The 23,168-nt window shown below is 44.3% G+C and overlaps 1 protein-coding gene across 1 annotated transcript in view; it reads right to left on the reverse strand.

The window, feature by feature from the left end:
* The window catches only part of KIF13B (kinesin family member 13B), a 148,183-nt gene that overhangs the window by 56,142 nt on the left and 68,873 nt on the right, over nucleotides 1-23,168 (reverse strand). The window contains exons 10-19 of the mRNA XM_080926532.1: nucleotides 23,059-23,168; nucleotides 15,443-15,655; nucleotides 14,140-14,250; nucleotides 12,598-12,732; nucleotides 8,457-8,587; nucleotides 5,917-6,003; nucleotides 4,401-4,591; nucleotides 3,767-3,977; nucleotides 2,321-2,483; nucleotides 524-670 (exon numbers count right to left, since the gene is read on the reverse strand). The exon at nucleotides 23,059-23,168 is cut by the window's right edge and continues 2 nt beyond it. Coding sequence (XP_080782658.1) covers nucleotides 524-670; nucleotides 2,321-2,483; nucleotides 3,767-3,977; nucleotides 4,401-4,591; nucleotides 5,917-6,003; nucleotides 8,457-8,587; nucleotides 12,598-12,732; nucleotides 14,140-14,250; nucleotides 15,443-15,655; nucleotides 23,059-23,168 — 1,499 coding nt within the window. The remainder of the gene's footprint in view (nucleotides 1-523; nucleotides 671-2,320; nucleotides 2,484-3,766; nucleotides 3,978-4,400; nucleotides 4,592-5,916; nucleotides 6,004-8,456; nucleotides 8,588-12,597; nucleotides 12,733-14,139; nucleotides 14,251-15,442; nucleotides 15,656-23,058) is intronic.

The following is a 23,168-nucleotide window of genomic DNA, read 5'->3' on the forward strand; positions in this document are numbered from 1 at the left end:
AAACAACAAAATGCACCGGCTGTGTTTGTTTTAAGCATGTCCAACTAACTACGTGGCTGACTGGGACAAGAAAACCTGGCGACAAAGGAGCCGGCACCAGTGCAGAGCTGGGACACTTTGGGATCACAATGCCTTCAGAGACCTTCCTAGCAGTGCAATTAACAGGGTGCTCTGATGAATGTGAGCCCATCAACCGCGGAGTAAGTGTCTGCAGTGTGGTGAGAAGGCCTGATCCCTGCCTCAAAGGCACCCCGAGCAACCTGAGAAAGGTGCGCTCACTATCAGATGGAAAGGGGAAATTCTGCTGGAATCCAAAGAGAAAAGAGGAGATACAAACACAAATGTGCACATGACCAACTATTAAGCTACTTACTTAGCCAACAACTTAAGGAGTAAAATAATTTTTACTTTAAAACTAGAACAACAATCTTGGAAAAGCATTCAATGCCCCCATGGCTGGGCAGACTCACTATGGTGTGGCTCCTTCTCAGACTCCCAAAAAAGTGATTCTTCAGCAGCTTACCGGGTTGTCTTCTTCACACTCCTTCCACTCCTGGTAGAGGTCTCTCATATCCAAAAGCCTGTTTTCCAGCTTTTCCAAAGACCAAATCTGCTTCCCTTTCCCTTTTCTTCTCACCTGGATGGCAGGTTCACTGAGGAGAGAGCCTCGCTGCAGACAGGAGATGTCAACAAGGTAAATTTAGCTGAGAGTTATAAACTTTTTCCTTTTCCTTCCTTTTGAAACAGAATCTCGTGGAGCCCAGGCTAGCCCACATCTTCTGTTCTTTGCTGCCTCTACTTCCTAGACACTAGGGTTACCGCAGTGTGCCATCACTCCTAACTAACAAACTTTCAAACATGTGGAGTTTTTTTTACTATTTATTCTCTCTCCTTCTCCGTATCCCTACCCCCCACCACCGTGTGTTTATGTGTATGTGAGACACACACACCCACAAAGGTCAGAGGTCATCTTGCAGGAGCTGGCTGGGCATTTTCCTTCCAACATGTGGATATGAGGGATCAAACTCAGAATGTCAAGCTCAGTGGCAAGCACCTTTCACCCAATGAGTCATCCTGCTGTCCCCCAAACTGGTGATTTTATTCATTTGTTAAATGAATAGAATCTTAATGCTAAGAAAGTAAACTTTGGGTTGGAGAGATGGCTCAGTGGTTAAGAGCACTGGCTTCTTGCTCTTCCAGAGGTCCTAGGTTCACTTCCCAGCACCCACATGGCAGCTTACATTCTGATGCCTTTTTGTGGTCTGCAGGCATACAGACAGACAAGGCACCTGAATACATAAGAAAATAAATCTAAAAAAAAAAAAAAAAGTAAACTTTTAAGAGTAGCCACCCGAAATGTCTTTAAGAGTAAATTATCTAGGGTGCCCCAGTCACTCATTTGAGGGTGTACTGGCTGCTTTGGTGTCAACTTGACACAAGCTGAAGTGATCACAGAGAAAGGAGCCTCTGTTGAAGAAATGCCTCCATGAGATCCAGCTGTGAGGCATTTTCTCAACTAGTGATCAAGGGGGGAGGGCCCAGCCCATTGTGGGTGGAGCCATCCCTGGCCCAGCCCATTGTGGGTGGAGCCATCCCTGGGCTGGTAGACATGGGTTCTACAAGAAAGCAGGCTGAGCAAGCCAGGGGAAGCAAGCCAGTAAGTAACATCCCTCCATGGCTTCTGCATCAGCTCCTGCTTCCTGACCTGCTTGAGTTCCAGTCCTGACTTCCTTTGGTGATGAACAGCATGTGGAAGTGTAAGTTGAATAAACCCTTTTCTCCCCAACTTGCTTCTTGGTCATGATGTTTGTGCAGGAATAGAAACCCTGACTAAGTCAGTCAGGCCGTCAGGCAGAGCCAGGACAACACTGCATATGTACTCAGTGCCATTGCTGCACTTTCTAGACCAGGAATGGTTCTAGTGTGAGAAAAACTTACAATACCTCACTCAGGGGACGGAGGCGGATGCGGAGTTCAAGCCCAGCCTAAACTATTATAAATTATAATTCAAAAATTCAAGAAGGTGTGGTAACTCATACCTGTACTCCCAGAACTTGGGAGACTGAGGCAACAGGATTGCCTTGAATTTAAGGCCTTGTCTCAAATAACAACAAAAAGCAGGTATGAAGAAAGAATAGGTCCAAGGGGAGCAAGGAGTACATGCCTAGCAGCTAATAGACACACACAAGCATGTACACACACAGACACATACAACTCAGAAAACAGAAGAAAACAGCTTCCCACTAATCTAGTCACAAGGGTAGAGCCCAGAACAGCCTCTGAAATGGCATCCCTGCTGTGCAGAGGATGGATACCTCACCTTCCTATTGGCATCCAGACTGGAGGCTGGAATCTGGAGGGTAACTTTATATTCGGTTCTTTTATCCAGCTCTTCTGCGATGTAACTTGCTTCCTGGACCAGCAGGTTGGCCTTTACAATCTGCTCCCTCAGCCTCATCAAGCTGTTATTCAATGTTGCTTCTCTTTAAGATAAAATAAAATCAAGACTGGTAGCGGCAGGTAGCAATGACACACAAAACAGCATGGAGACCATGGTCACAATCAGCTCATTCACAACTCTCTTCTGTAGACAGGAACCGGGTACTGGGCACTGACACCACCCCATGCACACACTGGTCACTGGACCATGTCATAAGCACAGCACTCCTCGCATAGCAAACTGTCCATGGGTAGGTGCAAGGCTCCTAGGTTGCAAACTCAACTGCATATGAAACACAAAGCATCCTGATCCACTCAAGATCCTCTCAGTAGGACTGGAGGCTCTTCATGCCTGTCAGTCTCCAGCAGACAGGGATGATGCCCGTATGCAGATTGGAGTAACAGGTTAGTGCTGCACTCTCCAACCGTGGGAGACGGCATTTAGTTCCATGCTAATTAGGCCATGAGATCAAGCTGGTACTCTACATCATGTTAGCATCATGCTGTACCTACCTCTCCTCATCAGTCCAGATATCAACTTTCTTTCTCCCTTTAAAAAGAAAAATCTACCAACCTTCAGAATCTAAAGCATGATACGGTAGTAAAGTATTCTTTATTCAAAGCCAAAAGCCACACAGACTGAAAATGGGAGGTATCTAACGTGGTATTTTGATGGTGAGACAGGTTCTATGTAGCCCTGGCTAACCTGGAACTTGCCCTGAGACCAAGCTGGTCTTGAACTTGCAGAGATCTGCCTGCCTCAGTCTCCTGAGTGCTGGGATAAGGGGTGTGCATCACAAACACAGAATATCATGGGCAGTTTTAAAGAAACCTGAATGTACCAGAAATTTCCATCTTTCCAAAATGAGAAATAAGAGCTGGATTGCGGTGTGGGGCAGTGTGGTAGTACAGTACCTGCCTAGCCTACTAGGGCCATGGGTTCAATCCTCGGTGCGGTTAAAGAAACACAGAAGAAAACAGACAGAGATAGGCAGCATGTAAGCAGAGACCTGCAATCACAGTGCTCAGGGTACTGAGGCAGAAGGATTCTAAGTTCCCAGCCAGTCTAGTGATTTCAAAGCCAACTTATACATATGTATAAGACTCTGTTTCAAAATAACAAAAACAAAAAGTGAAAGAGGGGGAAAAAGAGAGGACATAAAGAGAAGCAAAGGGAGGAGAAAAGGAAGGAGACCTGCAAGTGATTCCCGGCTATAACACTCTCGGAAATGTTATTCTTTGCAAGCATCATCTATTATTCCCATCCAGAACCTTCCCAGGTAGGGAGTTCAAGAGCTACACAAATCAGGCTGTCCTGCACACCTACCTCTCCTCAGCCCACTGTTTCAAGCGCTGCTGAGCACTGGGCGAATGGAAGGAGAGCCGGTCCACACCACGGCAGTTCTGCCTCTCAGGAGACAGCCTTCTTCGGAGCAGTTCCAGTTCGTGTTCGTACATGAGCCTCTGGCGCTCCAGAGCAGACCGTTTCTCCTCCTCATGCTGCTGCTCTAGGCTGCTCAATATGGACTGCATTGGGTCTGAACATGGGGGAGGGGTGGGGAGCAGCGTCATGAATAAGAAGGCATGATATGCTCAGACTTCCATCATTCACATCACCATAACCCAATGCCATCTGAGGCAATCCGGCTCTCTTGGTGCCAGTTACTTATGTTACATACTTTAGATAGATTTCACACTGTCTGCAGGAAAAAGAAAGGGCTAAATCATGTTCTGCATGAAACTTAGGTTATGGCCATTGCTCCAGAGCTGCGAGAAGAAGCCAAACAGCGGTCGCACTTCAAACCTAGGAAACCCCATCCATAAGGACAAGTGTGCAGTGATTTGTCCATCTCAGCAGAGAAAAATGAATGCTCTGCAAATGCAGTTGATTATAGCCAAGGGCAGAGTTCAGAGGTCATGCAGGGAAGGTGTCAGCAGAAACACCCTCAGCCTGTGCTCACCATTGCTGCCCAGAGCCTTCATGGTCACCTCCATCTGTGCATACTCAAAGTTGAAGTTGACTTCGCTGGACACCTCACTGGAGGAGTCGCCGTCGGCGTCCAGCTGCTCAGATGCGCTGTCGTTTTTCAGGGATGCCTCACGCTCCTCGTCCTCTCGCTCTGCTTTCTTCTTCTTTTTTGGCAGATTGAGTCTTGGAGTAAAATGAGAGACATTACTTTTAAATGAACAAGGATACTTACTCATTCCATTCCTTACTTAGTGGCATTTGCTCGAGGCCAAGGACTGGCACAGCTTCACTTTCTCGTTGTAGACAAGACATCAGGTGTGTACACATGGTTACAACAGAGCCCCCACAACTTTTGCAAACTGGGTGATACATAAAAAACTGAGGACCACTTCAGGACAGACAACTAGACATGGTGACAAGTTTCCAGAAACGTTAGAAGTAAAACACCAAACTGCATACGAAAGCCATAAGGGGCTTCAAGACCAGTTAGCAACACTTTAGTGTGAAGGCGAAAAACTGAACAGCATTCCCCATAAGCTTGCATCCATCTAACCTTCCCACTAAATTCAAAACAGCAAGCAGCATACAGGTAAGGATCAGCAACAGTTATGAGAAAAGTACATTTGACAGCTGATCACATTGGCCAAGGACAAAGAGACCAGACTGGGTTTTGAATTCTACAGCAGACACTCTGCCTAACCATGAAACATAACAGCAGCCATGTCTGGAAAACAGTGTTGTGGTTTCTTTCCTTTGAAGCTTCTCTTGCAGCTACTGGACAGAGTCCACCCAAGGGAACTAAGAGGGAGATTTCCAGTGTCCTGGGAGGACTGTAAGGCTGATGCTACTTCCTTTGCAGCCCTTTGGTCCCTGTGATCTGAAGGCTTCTTTTATGGCTTCAGGGGCACAGCTAAGCCATGGGGAAATGACAAGGAAATGGTAGACCATAGCCATGGCCTTTCTGAGAGGCACAGCTCACTCTAGCAGCCACTTCCCCAAGGACTTCCCAGTCTGTCCCAGAATATATGACCTGCTTTAAGCCATCTATGTCTGATGTGCTGAAACTTGCTGAAAACTGAAAGCTGAAAGAAACCACCAACCTCCTTTTTGGGAAAATACATCCCAGCTTTTCTTACTACTGCTTTTCAGATAAAAAGAAAAACAGCAGTGTGTATAGATAGATGATTGATAGATGGGGAGAGCAAACCCAGCAGGAAAAAAATCAATTCTGATACCAGATATTTTGGGGAGGGGTGGTTACACTGGGAAGAAAAATAAAGCAATGTAAAAAAGCTGAGTTCTTTTGATTAGGAGACTTGACATTCTAAGCCCGGGGTTCACATATATATGAATAGGCATGTAAGCTATGCATTTCACCTAATCGGAGGAACATGAGCACAAACACAATAAGGTTTCACTTTTTGGTGTTCACACTGAAAATGACTCTTCTGTTTCACAACAGGGTCTTTAATGGTCTTCCATTTTCAGGGATGTGAGCAACGTCATACCTAAAGAAATGGTTGTTTCCCCATAGTATCCTGTCCCCATGGTGCAGCTGGATGGGGCTGGAGACAGAAGACCCATTGACAAATGTTCTGTGGGGAAAGAAGACAGCATGAATAAGAAGATTACAACACTCTCTGCGTCCACTGCCCCAAATTTCTCCAAATAAAACCTGCCCTTGGTGAATTTAAATATATGTAGTTACATCATTACTTTCTCAAATACTGATGACATTAAGCTTTATTATTCCAGTCTTCAAAGTGCTACGTATTCACTGATGACACTGTCAGAGAGCAACCACTCTGTTTCTCACAACTCTCAATATCTTAGTAGCGAGGATTAAGTATGGAGCCATGACGGTAATAATGAAAGACTGAGCAGTGAAACAAAGCACAGCCAACCCAGCTGCATAAGGAGTCAGTCAAGTGCCCAGATTCTAGACGCAGTGGCTGATGCATGAGACTACAGGGAGCTCTGCCCATGGCAGAGACCATCTTCACATCCATTCAACCGAGAAGTGGCATCAGTTCAGCCTGAGCTGTTGAGGGCAGCCGTCCACAGTAGACATGGTGGGTGGAACACCAGCACGGAAGGAATTTGGAAGCACAGGAAACAAGTAGCAAACCACGCCTATGCATATTCCCAGGATATCAGCCCCACGCCTCTGTCCTGCCAAGTGACTCACTGGCTGAGAAGTAGGCTGTCAAGTACAAATTCTTTAACTTGACATGAAGGCCTTCTCTTTCTTTCACAAGGAGGTCCTCTGTTTCTCCTCCTTCTCTTCCAGTGAAACTCAGTTCCTCTAAAACTAGGTTCTTTTTCTGTAAACTAAACATGATCAGCTCTTCCTCCACAGGGGAACTATTTATTGCTTTATCAAAACACAAGGCCCCACCTTCTCCATCCTCTAGAGTCTTCTTCACAGACCTAATCTATTCAGGATTCCCTATCCTCTGCAGAACCTCCTAAACACTCCAGTGTCTGAGCTCCTTTAAGTTCTGTAAAGCTATAAATCTTGCTTGGTTTCTTGAGACAGGCTCTCACTACTTGATCTCAGGACCCTCCTGCCTCACCTCCTCAGTACCAGGCACCACAGCTGACTAAGCCATGCTCTTACCTGGCTTATGCCTCCATGATTTCCTATGCATTTCCAGCAACACAAATTCTTAGTTCTACTCAAGCCTTGCTCCCCATGTGAATTCTTAAACACTAAAACTGACCTTTTGCTTCTGTCTGTATGGACATTCAAAGCACAAGATGAAACATAGAGTTGTGATGTGCTACACTTAGCACACCTGAGGCTTTATGGGCCACTCTCCAAATACAATGAGTTAGGAAAGAAACACGGGAGGCCAAGCTGACATTTATATAGACTATGCCAGTTATTAGCCTGACTGCTGTCCTGTCTAAAACTCACACAGACCACACTGATCAGCAGCCTGTTCCCTCGCTGGCACTCACAAACCTTGAGCCACCCTGCCAAAGCTGCACACACAGTCTCAGCAGAGAGAAATGTTCCACTGGATTGTTTTAGGGCCAAGCAGTATTGTACAAACCTGAGTAAACCCTGACTCCTAAGCATAGAGCACCTTTACTATCTCAACTGACAAAATGAGAAGTTTCCAGAAAGTGCCACTGCTTGAGCCAAAGACACCCTGACACACACAAAGCAGCACTTCAGTCCTCCTGGTGAGCAGTGAACAGAGGGACCCTACTGCCAAGGAGAACAACTGGCAGCATTGATCACCAGCGACAAAACTGCATCTTTAACAATAACTTCAAGTTCTGAAAAACTTTTGTCCATATCCTCCAGCTGAAGACCACTGGGAAGTCATCCTAAATTGAACTCCTTGGATTTGTCATTCAGACTTGGGGGCAGTATATGGAATGACAATAATGGAGTATCAGGATGACCTAGGGTAGAACTGGGCTTTGACTCTATGAGAGAGGGTTAGAGAATTACTTTCATCATTAGAAGTGCAGCTAACAGGGAACTCCCACATAGAAACTGGCACACCTTAGCCCTAAGGGTCAAGTGGGACCTAACAAGTTAAAAGAACAGCAGAGCAGAAGAGAAGTCAAGTGACTTCCTACCCAAACCAGAGGTGAGCCTGCCAGCTGGGCAGAAAATAGAAGCAGCCTAGAAAATTTCACACCAAGATACAGTGAAGGGGCCTGGAATGGCTAAAAGCTTATACTGCTCTTCCAGAAGACCTGAGTTCAATTCCCAGTACCCACATCAGTTGGCTTACAGTCACTTGTGGTCATGACCACCTATAACTCCAGCTTCATAAACTCTGACACCTCTGGCCTCCTTAACCGCTTATCCCCATATACTACACATAATACATACATATATACATATGCATAATTAATAAGTAACTACATCATTTTTAAAATGACAATATGGGAGTTGGCAGTGGGAATGTGATAAATGCCAAGATGAAATAGAAAGGGTGACTTCAGTAAGCTAAAAATAGAAGCAGTCCAATGTCCCTCAATCCTCCTGCACCTCCTGGAATTCACACTAACTTAAGCATGTTACCTGGTATTCTTCTGAGGTGTCAGCATGACCTGGCCTTCGGGCATGATGTCTATGATACCGTGCTCAGGGAGAATGCCCATCCCGCAGAGCTGGATGTCCTGAGAATTGGCTGACCCTATCAGCGTGTGCTCCTAAGAAAGAAGCAGAGTTCACTGTGAATACTGTTAAGGTCAGCTTCGGTCAGCAGCCTCAGCCACACACTCAGAAAGCAAATGGATGGTGGCCCCCAAAGTTCATTACATGAGTTCTAGTCCCTTAAAAGAAACAATATCCCTCTACTCGCTGTCTTACTTAAGCTCAAAATAAAAGTTTATATTCATGTCTGTTAAATTTGCTATTTCTTACCATCTTGATTCTAAATATTTTATAGCACTCTCAGAGCTTAAGTCATGTATCAATGATATATCAAAATGTGGTCTGAAAACTACAGTTGCAGAGCTGGCCCTTGTAGGTGAAGAAAGAAGGAGTAGGAGTTTGAGGGCTGCCTCAATTACCTCAGTTCAAAGCCAGCAATGGCTACCTGAGACTCTTTCTGGAGATTTAAAAAAAAAAAAAAAAAGGAAAAAGAAACAAAACCGAAACTATCTGGTCTCAACCAAAATGAGACAGCTACCAAGATTAAAAGACGTTTAAAGAAAGCATCTGGGGCCAGCAAGATGGCTCAGCAGTTACTTGCTGCCAAGCCTGACCACCTGAGTTCAATCCCAGAGCCAGCTTGGCAGAAAGAGAGCTGGCCTCCACATGTGCCGTATTTCAGAGTCTTTTTTCCTAAAGAGATTTTTCCTCTTTAATTTTCAGGCATATGTGTGTTTTGCCTGCATGAATGTCTCCACCATGGGCAGGCAGGGCCTGTGGAGACCAGAAGTTGACTTCAGATCCTGAGGGACTAGAGTTGCAGACAGTTGTGCCACCATGTGGGTACTTGGAATTGAACCTGGGTCCTCTGGAAGAGCAGCCAGTGATCTTAACCACTGAGCCATCTCTCCAGTACCTTTGTGTCAGGTTTTAGCGTCATAGCTTCAAAACTGGACCAGCTACCTAGTCACTGTCACACTGCCCCACACTGGAAAGAGCTTCTTGCCCACTGTTCAGCTGGAGCCCACTGCTCTCGCCTGTACAAGTTGGGAAACCCTGTCTGCCGTCCATCTCCTAACCCCACCCACACTGAAAACTGAAGAAAGGAATGGCTCCAAAAGCTCAGTTCTGCATTCCTGGCAGCCACTGCAACCCTCTATTCTGATACAGTCAACCTGCCTAAGTTCCTGCCCAGGGGCCCAGCTTCTGATCATAGCTGAGCACAGTCCCCAGTTCCTGGCTTACACATCTAAGGTCTATAAAGCCTCCCTGCCTTAGCCAGGGTTCAAGACGTCCCTAGCCCCATTCCTTTGGGACAGATGAACCTGCCCAGGAGCAGCACCTAATAAACCTGAACTCGTCCTTTTGATCTGATCTATATTTCTGTCATCCAGAGAAGAGAAAATACCTAATCCCCACCATCACAACTAGCATGGGAACTGTACAACTCTCCTGTTTCTACCTGCTCTGAGCCCTCATGACACGTAAGAACTAGTCATTACTGAGTTTCTGTGTTGCAAATGCTATTTTCCTCTTTGTTTGAACTGTAACCTCTCCAAGACTCTTAGAACTGGTGCAACCAACACAGACAAGTCTACAGTGGTACCTGTAAACAGAGCAAATTACAAGTCAGCAGGAATAGGAGACACCAACTCAAACAGACAAAAGTATAATCCAAGTTGTAGAAAAAGAAATTCATTTTTTCAAGTACTCTGAGCACCAAGAATCAGAAAGGCACTGATCCCTAGAGATACAAGAAACTGTAGAGTGCAGATGGAGTTTACATTACAAAGAACAGTCTCAGTCTCTCACTTGAGGCTTTGGTGATATGGAGGGCACGTTAGGATCCCAGACACCAACGTCAAAGGGCTCAACTATGCCAACTCCTTAATGCTCAGTGTTTAAGTCAACAATGTGCTCTAAGCAGCAGCAGAAAGAAGATGAAATTTCTCAAAGACTATCTCCTAGGAATAGACAGCCTATAATACCAGCACTCAGAGGCTGAAACAGGAAGATTGTTAAATTCAAGGTCAGCCTGAGACCCAGTTTCAGAAATGTGATCCACCCCCACCCCAAAAAAAGATTATCTAATAAGTACCTAAAGCTACATTAAGATGATACGAGGTAAGCCAAATAGGTTGAGCTAGTGAGGAACTGTGTATTTGTGTAAGGATTACAAAAGCTGGCAGTATGAGGTATAGCAGCATACAGATGGAGGGGAATGCTGTAGAGGAGAAACTCCTATAACCTTAACACAGGAAGGACATCAGAGATGATGTGGGGAGAGTCACCTAGAAATAAGGTCATCACATCTAAAGTCGCATCTGCACAAACTGACTTAAAGTGCAGCTTCCAGGTTCCCCCATCACATGGTAGCATTTTCTAAAGAGATCTTTTTTGGACTGAGCTCACCTTTCTGAATGTGCCCTGTCATGAGTATGTTCTTACCACTGGGTGAACCAGGCACTGCCTCAGATTAGGCCCAGATGGGGCTGACCACTCTGGAAGAGAACCAGCTCCTCCATAAAGGGCCAGAAAATGCTTTGACTTCTCCAAAAGTCCCTTTCCAAACAGCTGCTGCTCATTTACTCAACCTTTTACTTATAGAACAGACATCAACCAGGTTGCTTTTTTGTGGATTATTTTGTTTTGGTTTTCTGTGCATCCTGTAATTTGGACTGTATCATCTCTGAAAAAGAAGAAATCCCAGATGCTGGGAACCTAGGTCGGTGTGCCTCAGTTCCATTCTACTGTGCATACTCCTGAAGTCCGCAGTGCCTGCAGCTTCTGTTCTAACTCAAGATGCAGGGCTAGGAGAGAGAGAACATCCCTTGCCTTGCAAATTTGTGTTTGTGTAAAGACGTTATTTAACTCACAGCATTGCCAAACAATATATATGACACTCAGTAAAAAAGAAGACCAATCAAAATGACACCAAGCAATTATTCCAGCACATCCTCAATGAAAAGCAGGAAAGTAGCTGTGCTGCTTGTTTGTTTGTTTTTATCAATTATCAACTTGAAACAAACTAGAGTCCTTTGGGAAGAAGAAACCTAAACTGAGAAGATGCCTCCATCAATCTGCCTTGGTGCAAGTCTATGGGGCATGTTCTTGGCTAATGATTGATGTGGAAAGGCCAGGCCACCTCTGGGCAGCTGATCCTGGATGGTTTGAGACAGCAAGCTGAGAAAGCCAGGGAAGCAAGCAAGAAAGCAGTGTTCCTCCAGTTTCTGCTTCCATTTCTGCCCCTACGTTCCTGCACGGAGTTTCTGTTCTGGCTTCCTTCAGATAGACTGGAAGCTAACATTAAACCCTTTCCTCATCAACTTGCTTTGGTCATGGTCTTTTATCACAGTAATAGAAAGCGAAAGGACACTAGCCAATGTGAGTATTCTTAGAAGTGAAATTACATTACTCTTTACAACTGTCTACAACTTCATCAAAATCAGCTCTACTTTCTTAGTCACATTAATCATGTATCTGAGAAGAAGAAACTGCACCTGGTATGTACTGACCGTGGGCTAGAATCTATGTGTAATTAACTTAGGCTCTAGGGAAGTGTGAGGCACACCTCCCACCTTGCTGGGTCAGGCTCAAGGTCTTTCCTGGCTCTTCAGTCTTCTGGGGTTTTCAGATTTCAATGTGTACTATGTTTTGCTTTCTGTTTCATACTCAGATCCTCCCAACGTCTGGGTAATCAGCTCTTCTTTTTGGTATTTTTTTTAATAGTTGCTACTTTAACTGTTAAATTTTTCCTAAAAGATATTGGAAACACCAATCTCCTGTCCTTACTTAGTGTTGCTAAATAAGGACAACTATTTCCTCTTTTAAGAAAGTATTTCCTATAAATTATATTAAATAATGGTGGGTCCATTATTTAACCTGCTGGAAATAATATCAGAATATTCTTTTTATGTAAGTAGTTCAATGATATCACTCAAAGACAGAGGACAATAACTGATCCCCAAAACCCAAGACTGCCCTTTACTCCAACTGATGAAATCAAAGCAATTGGTAAGGACCATGGTCCCCCAGGGCTGCAGCTCTGTGAAGGCAGTACATTCACCTTTAAGTAGTATACCAGGAGCTCATTCAGAGCTGGGTCAGCATTCAAGTTAACCAGGAAGCACTTGTCATCCCCAACTTTGATTCCAGAAGTCTGAAGAGATATGCCAAGGCTCTCAAGCTGCTTCTGCCGCTCCTGCAAACACAGCAGACAACTGGTGATTGATGGTACAGAGGATCTGTCACCATGAGATGTCACCATCTATCCCATATCTTTATCCTTCAATGTTGCCTGCAAATAAAGCATTCTTGAGAAACGTAAAGATGAACATAATTTTCTCTTCTTTCCAAAATGTATAGCACAGTCCCAGGTGGCTAGAGGACGTCAGCGCCTCTCCAATCTGCTGCACATCTCATCACATTCACTCTCCTGCCTGTGCCACCCTGAGTTACACAGAATTAAATGCCTTCTCTCAGCCATGGCCATCAAAGTCACTCATGAGGTACACAACAGTGTATATTTAAAACATAAAAGTAAGTTTAAAAGTTAAAAATTAGGGCTTGAAGGAGCTGAAAGGGTCTGCAACCCCATGGGAAGAACAAAATGATCAACTATCCAAACTCACCACAGCTCCCAGGGACTAAAACACCAACCAATGAGTTCACATGGAAACACCCATGGCCCGAGGTGCATATGCAGCAGAGGATGGCATTGTCTGACACCAATGGGAGGAGAGGCCTTTGGTCTAGCAAAGGCTCATTTTCCCAGAAGGGGAATGCCAAGGTGCTGAGGTGGGAGAGGGTGGTTGGGAGAGGGAGCACCTTCATGGAGGCAATGGGAGAGGGAGGGGGAATGGGATTGTGGGAAAGGGATAACATCTGAAATGTAAATGCAGAGAATTTCCAATAAAAAAATTTTTGGGAAAAATATGTAAAAAAAAAAATAAAATGAAAAATATAACAGTAATAAAAATAAAAATAACTTAGGGCTTAGCAAAAATAGAGATTTGTATCAAACCCCTCCCCACAAGAGTCAGGGTCCATCAAGGGAGACAGAAAAGTTGTAAGCGCCAGAGGTTGAGAAGGAGCAGAGATAAACAATGCCCTTGTCCTGGCAGGACCACTGTGTTCCTGAATTCACTAGAGCTATTGTTCACTCCATACAAGATTGAGCCAGTCAGCATTCCAGAATGGAGGCTGTAGGGCTGAGGAGTCCCTACCCTAAATGAGTGGCAGTTGATGGCTGCTGCGGGAAGGAGCCAGTTTTCTTGAAGGGTATGGTGTAAGCTCAGCATCCCCAGTGGACGGTGAAACATCTACTAGGATGTGAACCACAGAGTTGGGGGAGTGTCTGTGATCAAAATACATTGAATGCATGTATGAATTCTTAATAAAAACACATAGTTCAGTAGTGAGGTGCTTGCTTAGCATGCATGGAGTCTCAAGCTCAATCTCCAGCACAAAACCAATCATTTCTCCCACAGGAACAAGCTACTGAAGCTATGAAATCGTACCTTCAGACTGACTGCCTCAAGTGCAGCTCTAGGGGATCTACAGACCCACCACCACCTGAGTGCCACAGCCAACCGTCCCAAACACAAACCTGTGCGATCTCCTCAGTTTTCCTTAGTTTCTCCTCCCAGGTCACAGTCATTTCCTGGATGAGTTTCTCAGATTCTTCCAGACGATCTTTCAGCTCTGGAGATTTCATTGCCTAAAAACAAAATGTTCATGAAATAACTTCTCAGTGCCAGGAAAGAGCAAACAACTGGCTGTGAAAGGACAAAGCTGTCACCTGCCACTGAGCTCTCCACCTACCTACAGCACGGTGGGGGTCCTCATGGTCCACAGACCTAGACTTGGAGAACTACAGACCTTCCTAACCAAATATGGTACATTCAGAAAGACAACTTTCCTCCAACCTACTGTGAGGATTTCACTACACTGAAGAAGCTATACATCCCAAGCTATTTATAAAGAACTAATGATTTTAATTTCAATAGGTTGTACACCTAGACTCAAAAGCATGCTTCACCTAATCTCTTTCTAATGTTGACTTCAAGAATTTACTCAAAGCTATGCAAGTTACATGTGAGCATGTTGCCAACTGGACAGTGTTAATAACACTGGGTCTTAAGACAGAGAAACAACCAGATGGTGACATAAGTAAAGGAAAGACAGAAACTTTAGCCCTGAGAGTCCTAAAGAACTATAAAATCAGGATAAAATCCAATAGGAAAAAAAAGAAAAGCAAACATGATTACAGAAACTGTGTGACCATGTCAAAGCTTCTTGTCTTTCTACCATGACAAGAGTTATGAGACAGAAAGGGTTGTGGTGCCAGCTCCAAGGACAAGTCCCTCGGACAGAAACACAAACCACAGCAGGAGCCCTGAGTATGACACTTCACGCTTACTCTGTGATCTGCAAACCTCGTTACAGAACCTAAGCATCGTCGGCCGCAGAATGACCACTGCAAGGCTCTGGCTACTTCTCTGCTTCTGTCCTGGGAGTTTACAGTATTGCTCTGCAAACATAACACACCCATAACAGGAAGGATGTCTTCTGTTCTAACTGCAGGCTAACCAATCAGGGGGAAAGTCCAATTCCCTTTCCATGACTGTGAGCACAGTCAGTTCTGCACAAAATTAAATTGTGTATCTTGTCCCTACTGTTTCTTTCTCCCTTCATATTCTAGTTTGTCAGCCTTCTAGACAAAATTGGAAAGAAAAAAAATTTTCCTACTCCCTTTATTCTCTCCTATGCAATCCTTTTCAACACCCATAAAAAAAAAGTTCCTACAGAATACTGCTCAAGAAAAGAACAAAATCGGGGGAAGAAAATTCATATAGTAGCTCGCCAAAAATAGGTCTCAGTGACAGGGTCTGTCCAGCTGTGTCTCATACCTCTGCCTTGGTCAGCTGCTCACGGAGCTTCTCCACCTCTTCCCGGAGATCTCGGATAATCCGAGCATTGGGATCTTCGTTCACCACAGCATGGTTAACGATGTGCTTCGCTCGATCTGCATACCTCAGGGTTGAGAGGGTCTCATCATAGTTATCAGCAGCTGGGCTCACAGTGGCCACCATGGCAGTCTTGCTATTACCTCCCAGACTGTCCTACCAGGAAGAAAACAGTAAGGAGTCTTTTAAGTTGGAAGAAGACATCACATAAGAAAGCTAAAATCTAAAAGAATAAAACAGCCCAAGACCAAAGATAGGTAAAGACAAAATAGGGGCTCACCTCATAAGGCTCAACCCTGAACTGTCTCTTCTTTGTCAATTAACTTTTTTTCTTTTCATCATTTTTGGGGGATGGTGGGAGGGAGCAAGGCTTGAGACATTTTTCTGTGTATTCCTGGCTGCCTGGAAACTCTCTATAGACCATATTGGCCTCACTCTCAGACATCTGCAACCCTCTGCTTCCTGAGCACTGAAACTAAAAGCACCTCTATACCCAGTTCTAATTACTTTTCTTAACAAATGAAAAGAATCCCAAACACCCATATTCCTTTGATTTTTTTCAAGAAAAAATAGGAAAACCCAACAGATTACATTCATTTTAAGTAAAAATTAATCCAAAGATAGTATATCCCATTTAATAGGCAATGTGACACCATTCTGAGCAGTTTTGCTCAGAGGAAATAGATATTCACAGCTCCTCGAGGACTCTGGTGGTGCTAGGGAAGGAACACAGGGCTCCCAGCATGTAGGATCACTGGACCATACCCCCAGCCTCAAGAAAGCTCACCTACACTCTTCACAGTGCTGCCTGTCCTGCCAGTACAAACAAGTTCGTGGGAACCTTGTCCGCTCTGGACAATCAGGGCCCTCCACACCGAAAGCTGAGTTATAGAAGCTTCATTTTCTTCCCTCTTTAGAAAACTACTAACACGTGCTCTACATAATGGCTCACTCCCAAAGCTCAAAGGCACTAAGAAAGCTGTTCATCTGCAGGTCGAGTAACTGTTTCCAACAGTCAGAAAAATGACTGCTCATCAGAACACTAAAAACAATGAGCTATGTGCCCTGCAGAAAGAACACTTACGGAGCACCACATGCTCTAGGTTACATATATCTCAGGACTGAAAAGGAAAACCTTCTGCTGGTCCAGCACAGCCTTGGTGGAGACAAAATGACAAGATTCCTGTCCCTGGAAAAGGACCAGCAGATGTGGGCCTCCAGGGGTGTCAATGGCTTCTGTAAGCATGAGGCTTGTTTGTATAATAATGTACATATTTTACATTCCTCCATCAACATTAATGACTTTGTGATAATCACAGAGTATGGAAGGCAAAGGTGTGGCTAATGTCTCAGCTAAATGGTGAATGATGTGATCCTCAGGACAGCCCTTAAGGCTGTAAAAAAGAAAAAAAATTGAAAATATGCAATATTTCTTAAGTATGCAATATGAATTATATGAAGGGCTTCATGAATCTAAAGGAACAAAGGCTACACTATGAGTCAGTTTGTCAAAAAGATACAAAGGCAGGCAGATTCCTGAGTTCAAGGCCATCAGTCCAGGCCCAGGTGTGGTAGAAATGATAATTTCAGCACAGGGTCCCACCCAGCTAGTTTATTGGCCATGTTTAAGAGGCAGACAGGTCTCTGAATCCTTTTGTAATGTTATAAGAACATATGTTCTTGTTGTCTCCTAAGAATTAAGGGGCTGGAGTCACTGGATGCTGATTCCCAGAATAATTAAAAGGAGACCTGGAATAAATAACTAGACTGATTCGTAAAATAAAAGACTGGGCTTACAATCTGCAGTAAATACGCTAACAGAGAAATGGTTTAGAATAGCAAGAGAGAAACTGTCTCCAGCATAACAGAGAGAGAACTGTCTGGAGGTCTCCAGATAAGGCAGGTCAGACGGGGAGAAAGCAGATCAGAAAGAAAGCAGGCTGGAAAACCACCTGGAGCAGAGCAGAGACCACCAGCTTCGACCCTGATTTGACTTCAAGTTGTTTGTTTTCACCACTCCCAAACACCCCTTCTCTCAGAACCCCTCTCTAAGCTGAGGCTGGTCCTTAACAACCCTCAAAAACTTTAAAACCACCAAATCAACTCCCACTCCACTGACCATGCAGAGTCCCTCAGCCACCACAGCCTCCTGAGCCCTAACCAGTACTGGCTCTTCCCTTAAATGGTCAGCCTTTGTAGACTGACCTCTAACTGGCAAAAAGCGGAGGTGACAGGTGATGGCAAGTCACTTCTGATATTAAATTAAAAGCAGGTGATGCTCTCTGTCTAGGGCACTCCCTCTTGCTCTCAGGAGCAAGATGACCCTATAAAGAGACTCAAGGGGATAAAAATGGAAGCAAGCCCTTGAGTTCTGCCTATCATCATGGAAGTGAGCAACACTCCTAATTCAGGCCTCCCAATGATTAAGGCCTTGGCTTATACGTAAACTACAGCTCATAGGGCCCTAGCTCCAAGCACTTAAAACTGTCAGTAGACAACTGCAGACATTACTATACTATGCAAGGCTTGGGAGCATTAAAAAAAATTAAACTATTTAAAGAGTTAGGACTGCGGTGATGGCTTGGTGGGGGAAAGCATTAGGATCAGAACAGATTTCCAGCACTCAGGTAAAAGCCACGTGGACAGCAGCCCACCTATAATCCCAGAGCATGGGATGCAAAGACAGGGGTCCCTGAAGAAAGATAGCTAAGTTAGTAAGTTCTGGGTTCAGGTGAGAGACCCTGTCTCAGTGTAGAGCCATAAGTGAAGAGCAATAAAGGAAGAAAACCAATACCAACCTCAGTCCACCCATATACATGTGGTCATTATACACACATGCACATACACTACATACACACACATAACATAGCAGTTCAGAGTGCTTACTGCTCTCACAGAGGACATGTGTCCAGTTCTCAGTACCCCACAAGGTGCTTTACAACTTGTTTCAGGGGTTCTAATGCCCTTTGCTGGCCTCTACATACTCCTACATGGTGCATATAAACTCACACAGGCAAACATTATATACATACAAATAAAACTATTAAAATTATGTTTTAAAGGTGTACAGAGCCTGAGGATCTACCTTTATCCTCTGGATTCCACATGCACACATGCATGCACATAAACCCACATACATAAACACATAAAGACTCAATATCCCCTTTCAGAAATGCAATCTCAATGAATGACAGACTCTGAAAATTCAGAGAGGCATTCACTACAACACAAGAAAGACGACTTAGATTTGGCCAATATTCACCTTTAGAAAACTCTTAACTTTAAAAATATAGTGTTTCCAATTTTAATACATATAAATTTTTAGAGAATTTTGTAGTTTTATACATTTTGTAAATTCAATTATTAGTGACCCCACTAATAGAGAGGAAAGCAGGGCTGTTCTGAAAAACAAAACATTTAAAACCAAGCAAACAAACCCATCAACAACATGACTAACACTCTAGAACTAGCAGACTGAGTACTACTCCATCCCAGGGTTTTCCACGTTCAATTTCAACAACTGCACACAGACACCCACAACAAGTTCTTGGCAACCACAACGTCAGGCCTGAAGGCTGAATCAGACCACCTGACACCACTTCAAGTCATTCTGTCCTGACATTAGAAATGAAATAATTCACAAGGTATCAAGAGCTCAATAGGTTCACAAATATAGATGTATGCTTACTCATCCATTACTGAAAATTTCATTTGTCAAAAAGAGATAATCATATTGAAGAAAATATGCTCTTTATGTATAGAAAGGCAAGAAATGTAACCAATCTGAACTTTCAGAGTATAGCCAGGACTGCTCGATTCTCTTTTCACTCCTAGACACTAATTTCACGTTGTCAATGCTCCGGGTTCGTCAGAAGGAGCACCATGCATTCAGATGGGACAGTAAAGTCTCAAGGACTGCGGTTCCACCTACCAGCAATGCCACACATCCCCCTGAGGGTTACAGCACAGTCCACCCAGGGGCACAGCAAACAGGAATGACAAACAGGGCTTATAAGCATAACCACTGGGGGTGAAAGCCAGCAGCCACTGCTTGCTTAGGCTGAGAAAAGGAAACTGGGCACACCCCATGCCTGATTTACCAAATGACCCTGGAGCAGCAATACACTCACATTGTCTTGCACAAAAAGGAAAATGTAACAAAAGAATGGGCAGGCATCCAAGAGAAAGTTTACAGTTTCTTATTTACTCCTTAATTAAGCAAATCAGACAAGCTTTGTTTCAAATGTGGCAATGCAAATTAAATGGGGAAGAAATTTCATTTTAGAAGTCAGAATTTGTCTTTTCAAGCTGAAAGAACTCTGAAGTCGTCTAATCAAATTACTTCATTGTGCTGCTAGGAAACTGAGACCCAGAAAGGCTGAAAGACTTACCGAATGAAGGTCAGCGTGCTAATTCAGACCAGAGCTGGGATTGCTTGCTCTTACCCTCTTGTGGGAGAAGCAATGCTGTGTAAGAGCTAAACCCAAAGTCTGGAAGCACAAAGACTGGAAGAAACCTAGAAGAGAAGACACTCCAGACTGGCGGGTAGAGAGGAGAGAGGAGCAGGAAGTAACAAGTGAGAATAAAGCCCTAAAGCAGGACAGCCGTCTTCACTCACCTGGAACCTACAATGCCAGAGAGAACAGACAAAGGCTAGGCCTGCTGTGGGTCTTAGGGGCCACTCATTAAAGAACTTGGCCTTGATTCTAAGGGCCTGGAGGACAGTTACTGAAGAGATTCAGAGTTCCGGTGAAATGGAAGAGTAGACTAAGACTAGACAAAGAGGTCCAAGGGAAATGGTTGTCAGCTCAGTAGAAGAGCCATGTGACGTTCACTAGAGAATTGACATTAAGAATAAAAGTGGGGCTAGAGAGATGGCTCAGTGGTTAAGAGCACTGACTGCTCTTCCAGAGGTCCTGAGTTCAATTCCTAGCAACCACATGGTGGCTCACAACCATCTGTAATGAGATCTGATGCCCTCTTATGGTGTGTCTGAAGACAGCAACAGTATACCTAGATATAATAAATAAATAAATCTTAAAAAAAAAGAATAAAAGTAGGCCAGGTATGCAAGCCTTTAATCTTAGCACTCAGGAGGCAGAAGCAGGCAAATCGTTGTAAGTTCAAAGCCAGCCTGGTCTACAGAGAGTTCCAGACCAGACAGTCAACCTAACCAGAGAAACCCTGTCTCAAAACAAAACAAAACTAAATAACAAAGAATAAAAGTGGGGGTCAGAGCTCTAAAGTAGGAGCTGGGCACTCATTACCAGACTTGAAATTAAGAGATCCAAGCTAGACGGTGATAAACATCAAGTGTGCTTCACTCCCAAGCACGAGGACCTGAGTTTGATCCCCAGCACCTACATAAAAAGCCTACTGTGGTGGCAGACGACTGAAATCCCACAGTGAGGAGTTAGAAAGGCAGCTCTCTGAAAAACACTGGCCACTCAGCCTAACCTAACTCCCTATCTCCAGACCCTGGCTCAAAAGCCAAGGAAGATGACCACAAGCATGACCTCTGGCGCATCCACATACACACTCATCTCTTCAAAGGTGATCCATTTTATGAGTTCAATGGGAGCACGATGGGAGTGTTCTAATCTCACACCAACACTGAAAGACAAGCAGCAGCTGTGGGGTGCGAGAAGACTAGGAATTAAAGGACTCGTGCACTGGGCAGAGGTGGAGGGGCAAACATTACAGCTCTGGAGTAAGTTTTTAGATCCCCCTACTTAGGCTCTTGGTGCAAATATCAAATATGATATAAAACATAATACAAGTCTTTAAGAAAAAAAACTAATGACAGAAACGAAACAAATGTGTCTTATTTTTTATCTGAATCACCACAAGAAGCTGCAATTACATCTTAGGTTCATTCTTCACATATTATGAATATCTTCCCTTACTTTCAATCAAAAACAGGCAAAGTCAAATAAAGAGCCTCTTTGAGCTTTTACTAAGAGCACAGTCCATATAAACCAGCCACGTACAGACATGGCTGCCTCACACCTGATTCTCCTGAAACAGGGGTGATAGGCTCAGCTTTATAGACAGCAACTGAACCAACAAGAGGAGACTGCCTGTTGTCTTAACTAAGTCACAGTGACCATGGAGACTCTCATTTTAAATCAGACACATCAAGGAAATGGCTGTGCATGACTGGAAATCACTCTATGGAAGTCTGAGGGAGAAGGATGTTATCAGATTTTCTTCCTGAAGACTTTGAGGCCAGTCTGGTCTAAAGAGTGAGGTCCAGAGCAGCCGGGGCTACACAGAGACACCCTACTGCTGGTGCAGGGAGGAAAACCCTGAGTGTGTACAGTCAGGAGAAAGTACTTCCCTTGGCAAAATCTGATTCTAAACAGAGACTCGGTCAACAGTGGCAACCAACATTTACTAAGCTCCCTGGGGCCCGTGTTTCACTGTAGTAAGAAATAGTAGTAAGTACAGTACATTTTACCAAAGAGAAAATGAGTCATCACTAAGCCACACCAGGCACAAAAAGTTATTTCCTTGTTTTTAACTGTATGTGTCACTGTATGGTTTTCTGCAGGTGAGTTCAGTACCTTTAGGAGCCAGAAGAGGGTGTCAGATTCCTTGAAGCTGAAGTTATAGGCAGCTATGAGCTAAGCTACATGGATTCTGGGAATTGAACTCAGGTCCTCTAGAAGAAAAGAGCTCTTCTTACCCATATACCACCTTTCCAATGCTATGGATGCTTTTCTTTCACATTTCTGTTCCTTGTTTGCAGTAGGAAAGAAACGGCTGTGTTTCTACTCCACCCTTAGCTCAAGCTCTAAAACACGTTAAATACCAAAGGCTCAGGGGAGAGTGAGACAGAAAATCCACTCAAGCTATCAAAGATGTCTATGAGCAGGACAGAACAGCTCAGAGCAGGGCATCAGGCAGGAGACGCTGTGAGTGACCACACCATCCCCTCAGTGCTTGGTCCTTCTGCCCCTCAATATCTAGAGCCACTATGTGTTCAACAGCCACCTTCCATGCAGGGTCTGGAGGACATGAATGACACTTGCTCCTGAAAACTGAAACTGTTGGAACAGCCTAACAGCTCTACATCTGAACACAGATGGAGAAGAGGTCCCTGGAAGAGTCTAACCTACTCTTAGTTCTTCCTTTCTGCCACTGAAAGCATGCTAAAAGCCAGCTGGTCTTGTGTCAGCTTGACACAAGCTGGAGTCATCAGAGAAAGACCTATAAGGCATTTCTCAATTAGTGTTTGATGGGAGAGAGCCCAGCCCACTGTGGGCAGTGCCATCCCTGAGCTGGTGGTCCTGGGCTCTGTAAGGGAATGGGCTGAGCAAGCCATGAGGAACAACCCAGTAAGCAGCACCCCTATTTAGCCTCTGCATTAGCTCTTGTCTCCAGGTTCCTGCCCTGTTTGAGTTGCTGTTCTGTCTTCCTTCGTTGGTGAACAGCAATGTGGAATTATAAGCTGAATAAACTCTTTCCTCCCCAATGTGCTTTTTGGTCATGGTGTTTTGTTGAAGCATTAGAATCACTAACTAAAACAGTAATAAAGGACAAAGAAAATGACTCACCTTGAGCAGCCACGTGAGAACTGAGTCCCGATAGGGAACAAATTTATTTTTGTTTTTGCCAGCACCCTGATCAGCTAGGGCAGAGATAACCAGACCCAGGGTTGTGAGGG

Source organism: Micromys minutus, assembly GCF_963924665.1.
Source record: "Micromys minutus genome assembly, chromosome: 12".
Taxonomy (NCBI): Eukaryota; Metazoa; Chordata; class Mammalia; order Rodentia; family Muridae; genus Micromys; species Micromys minutus.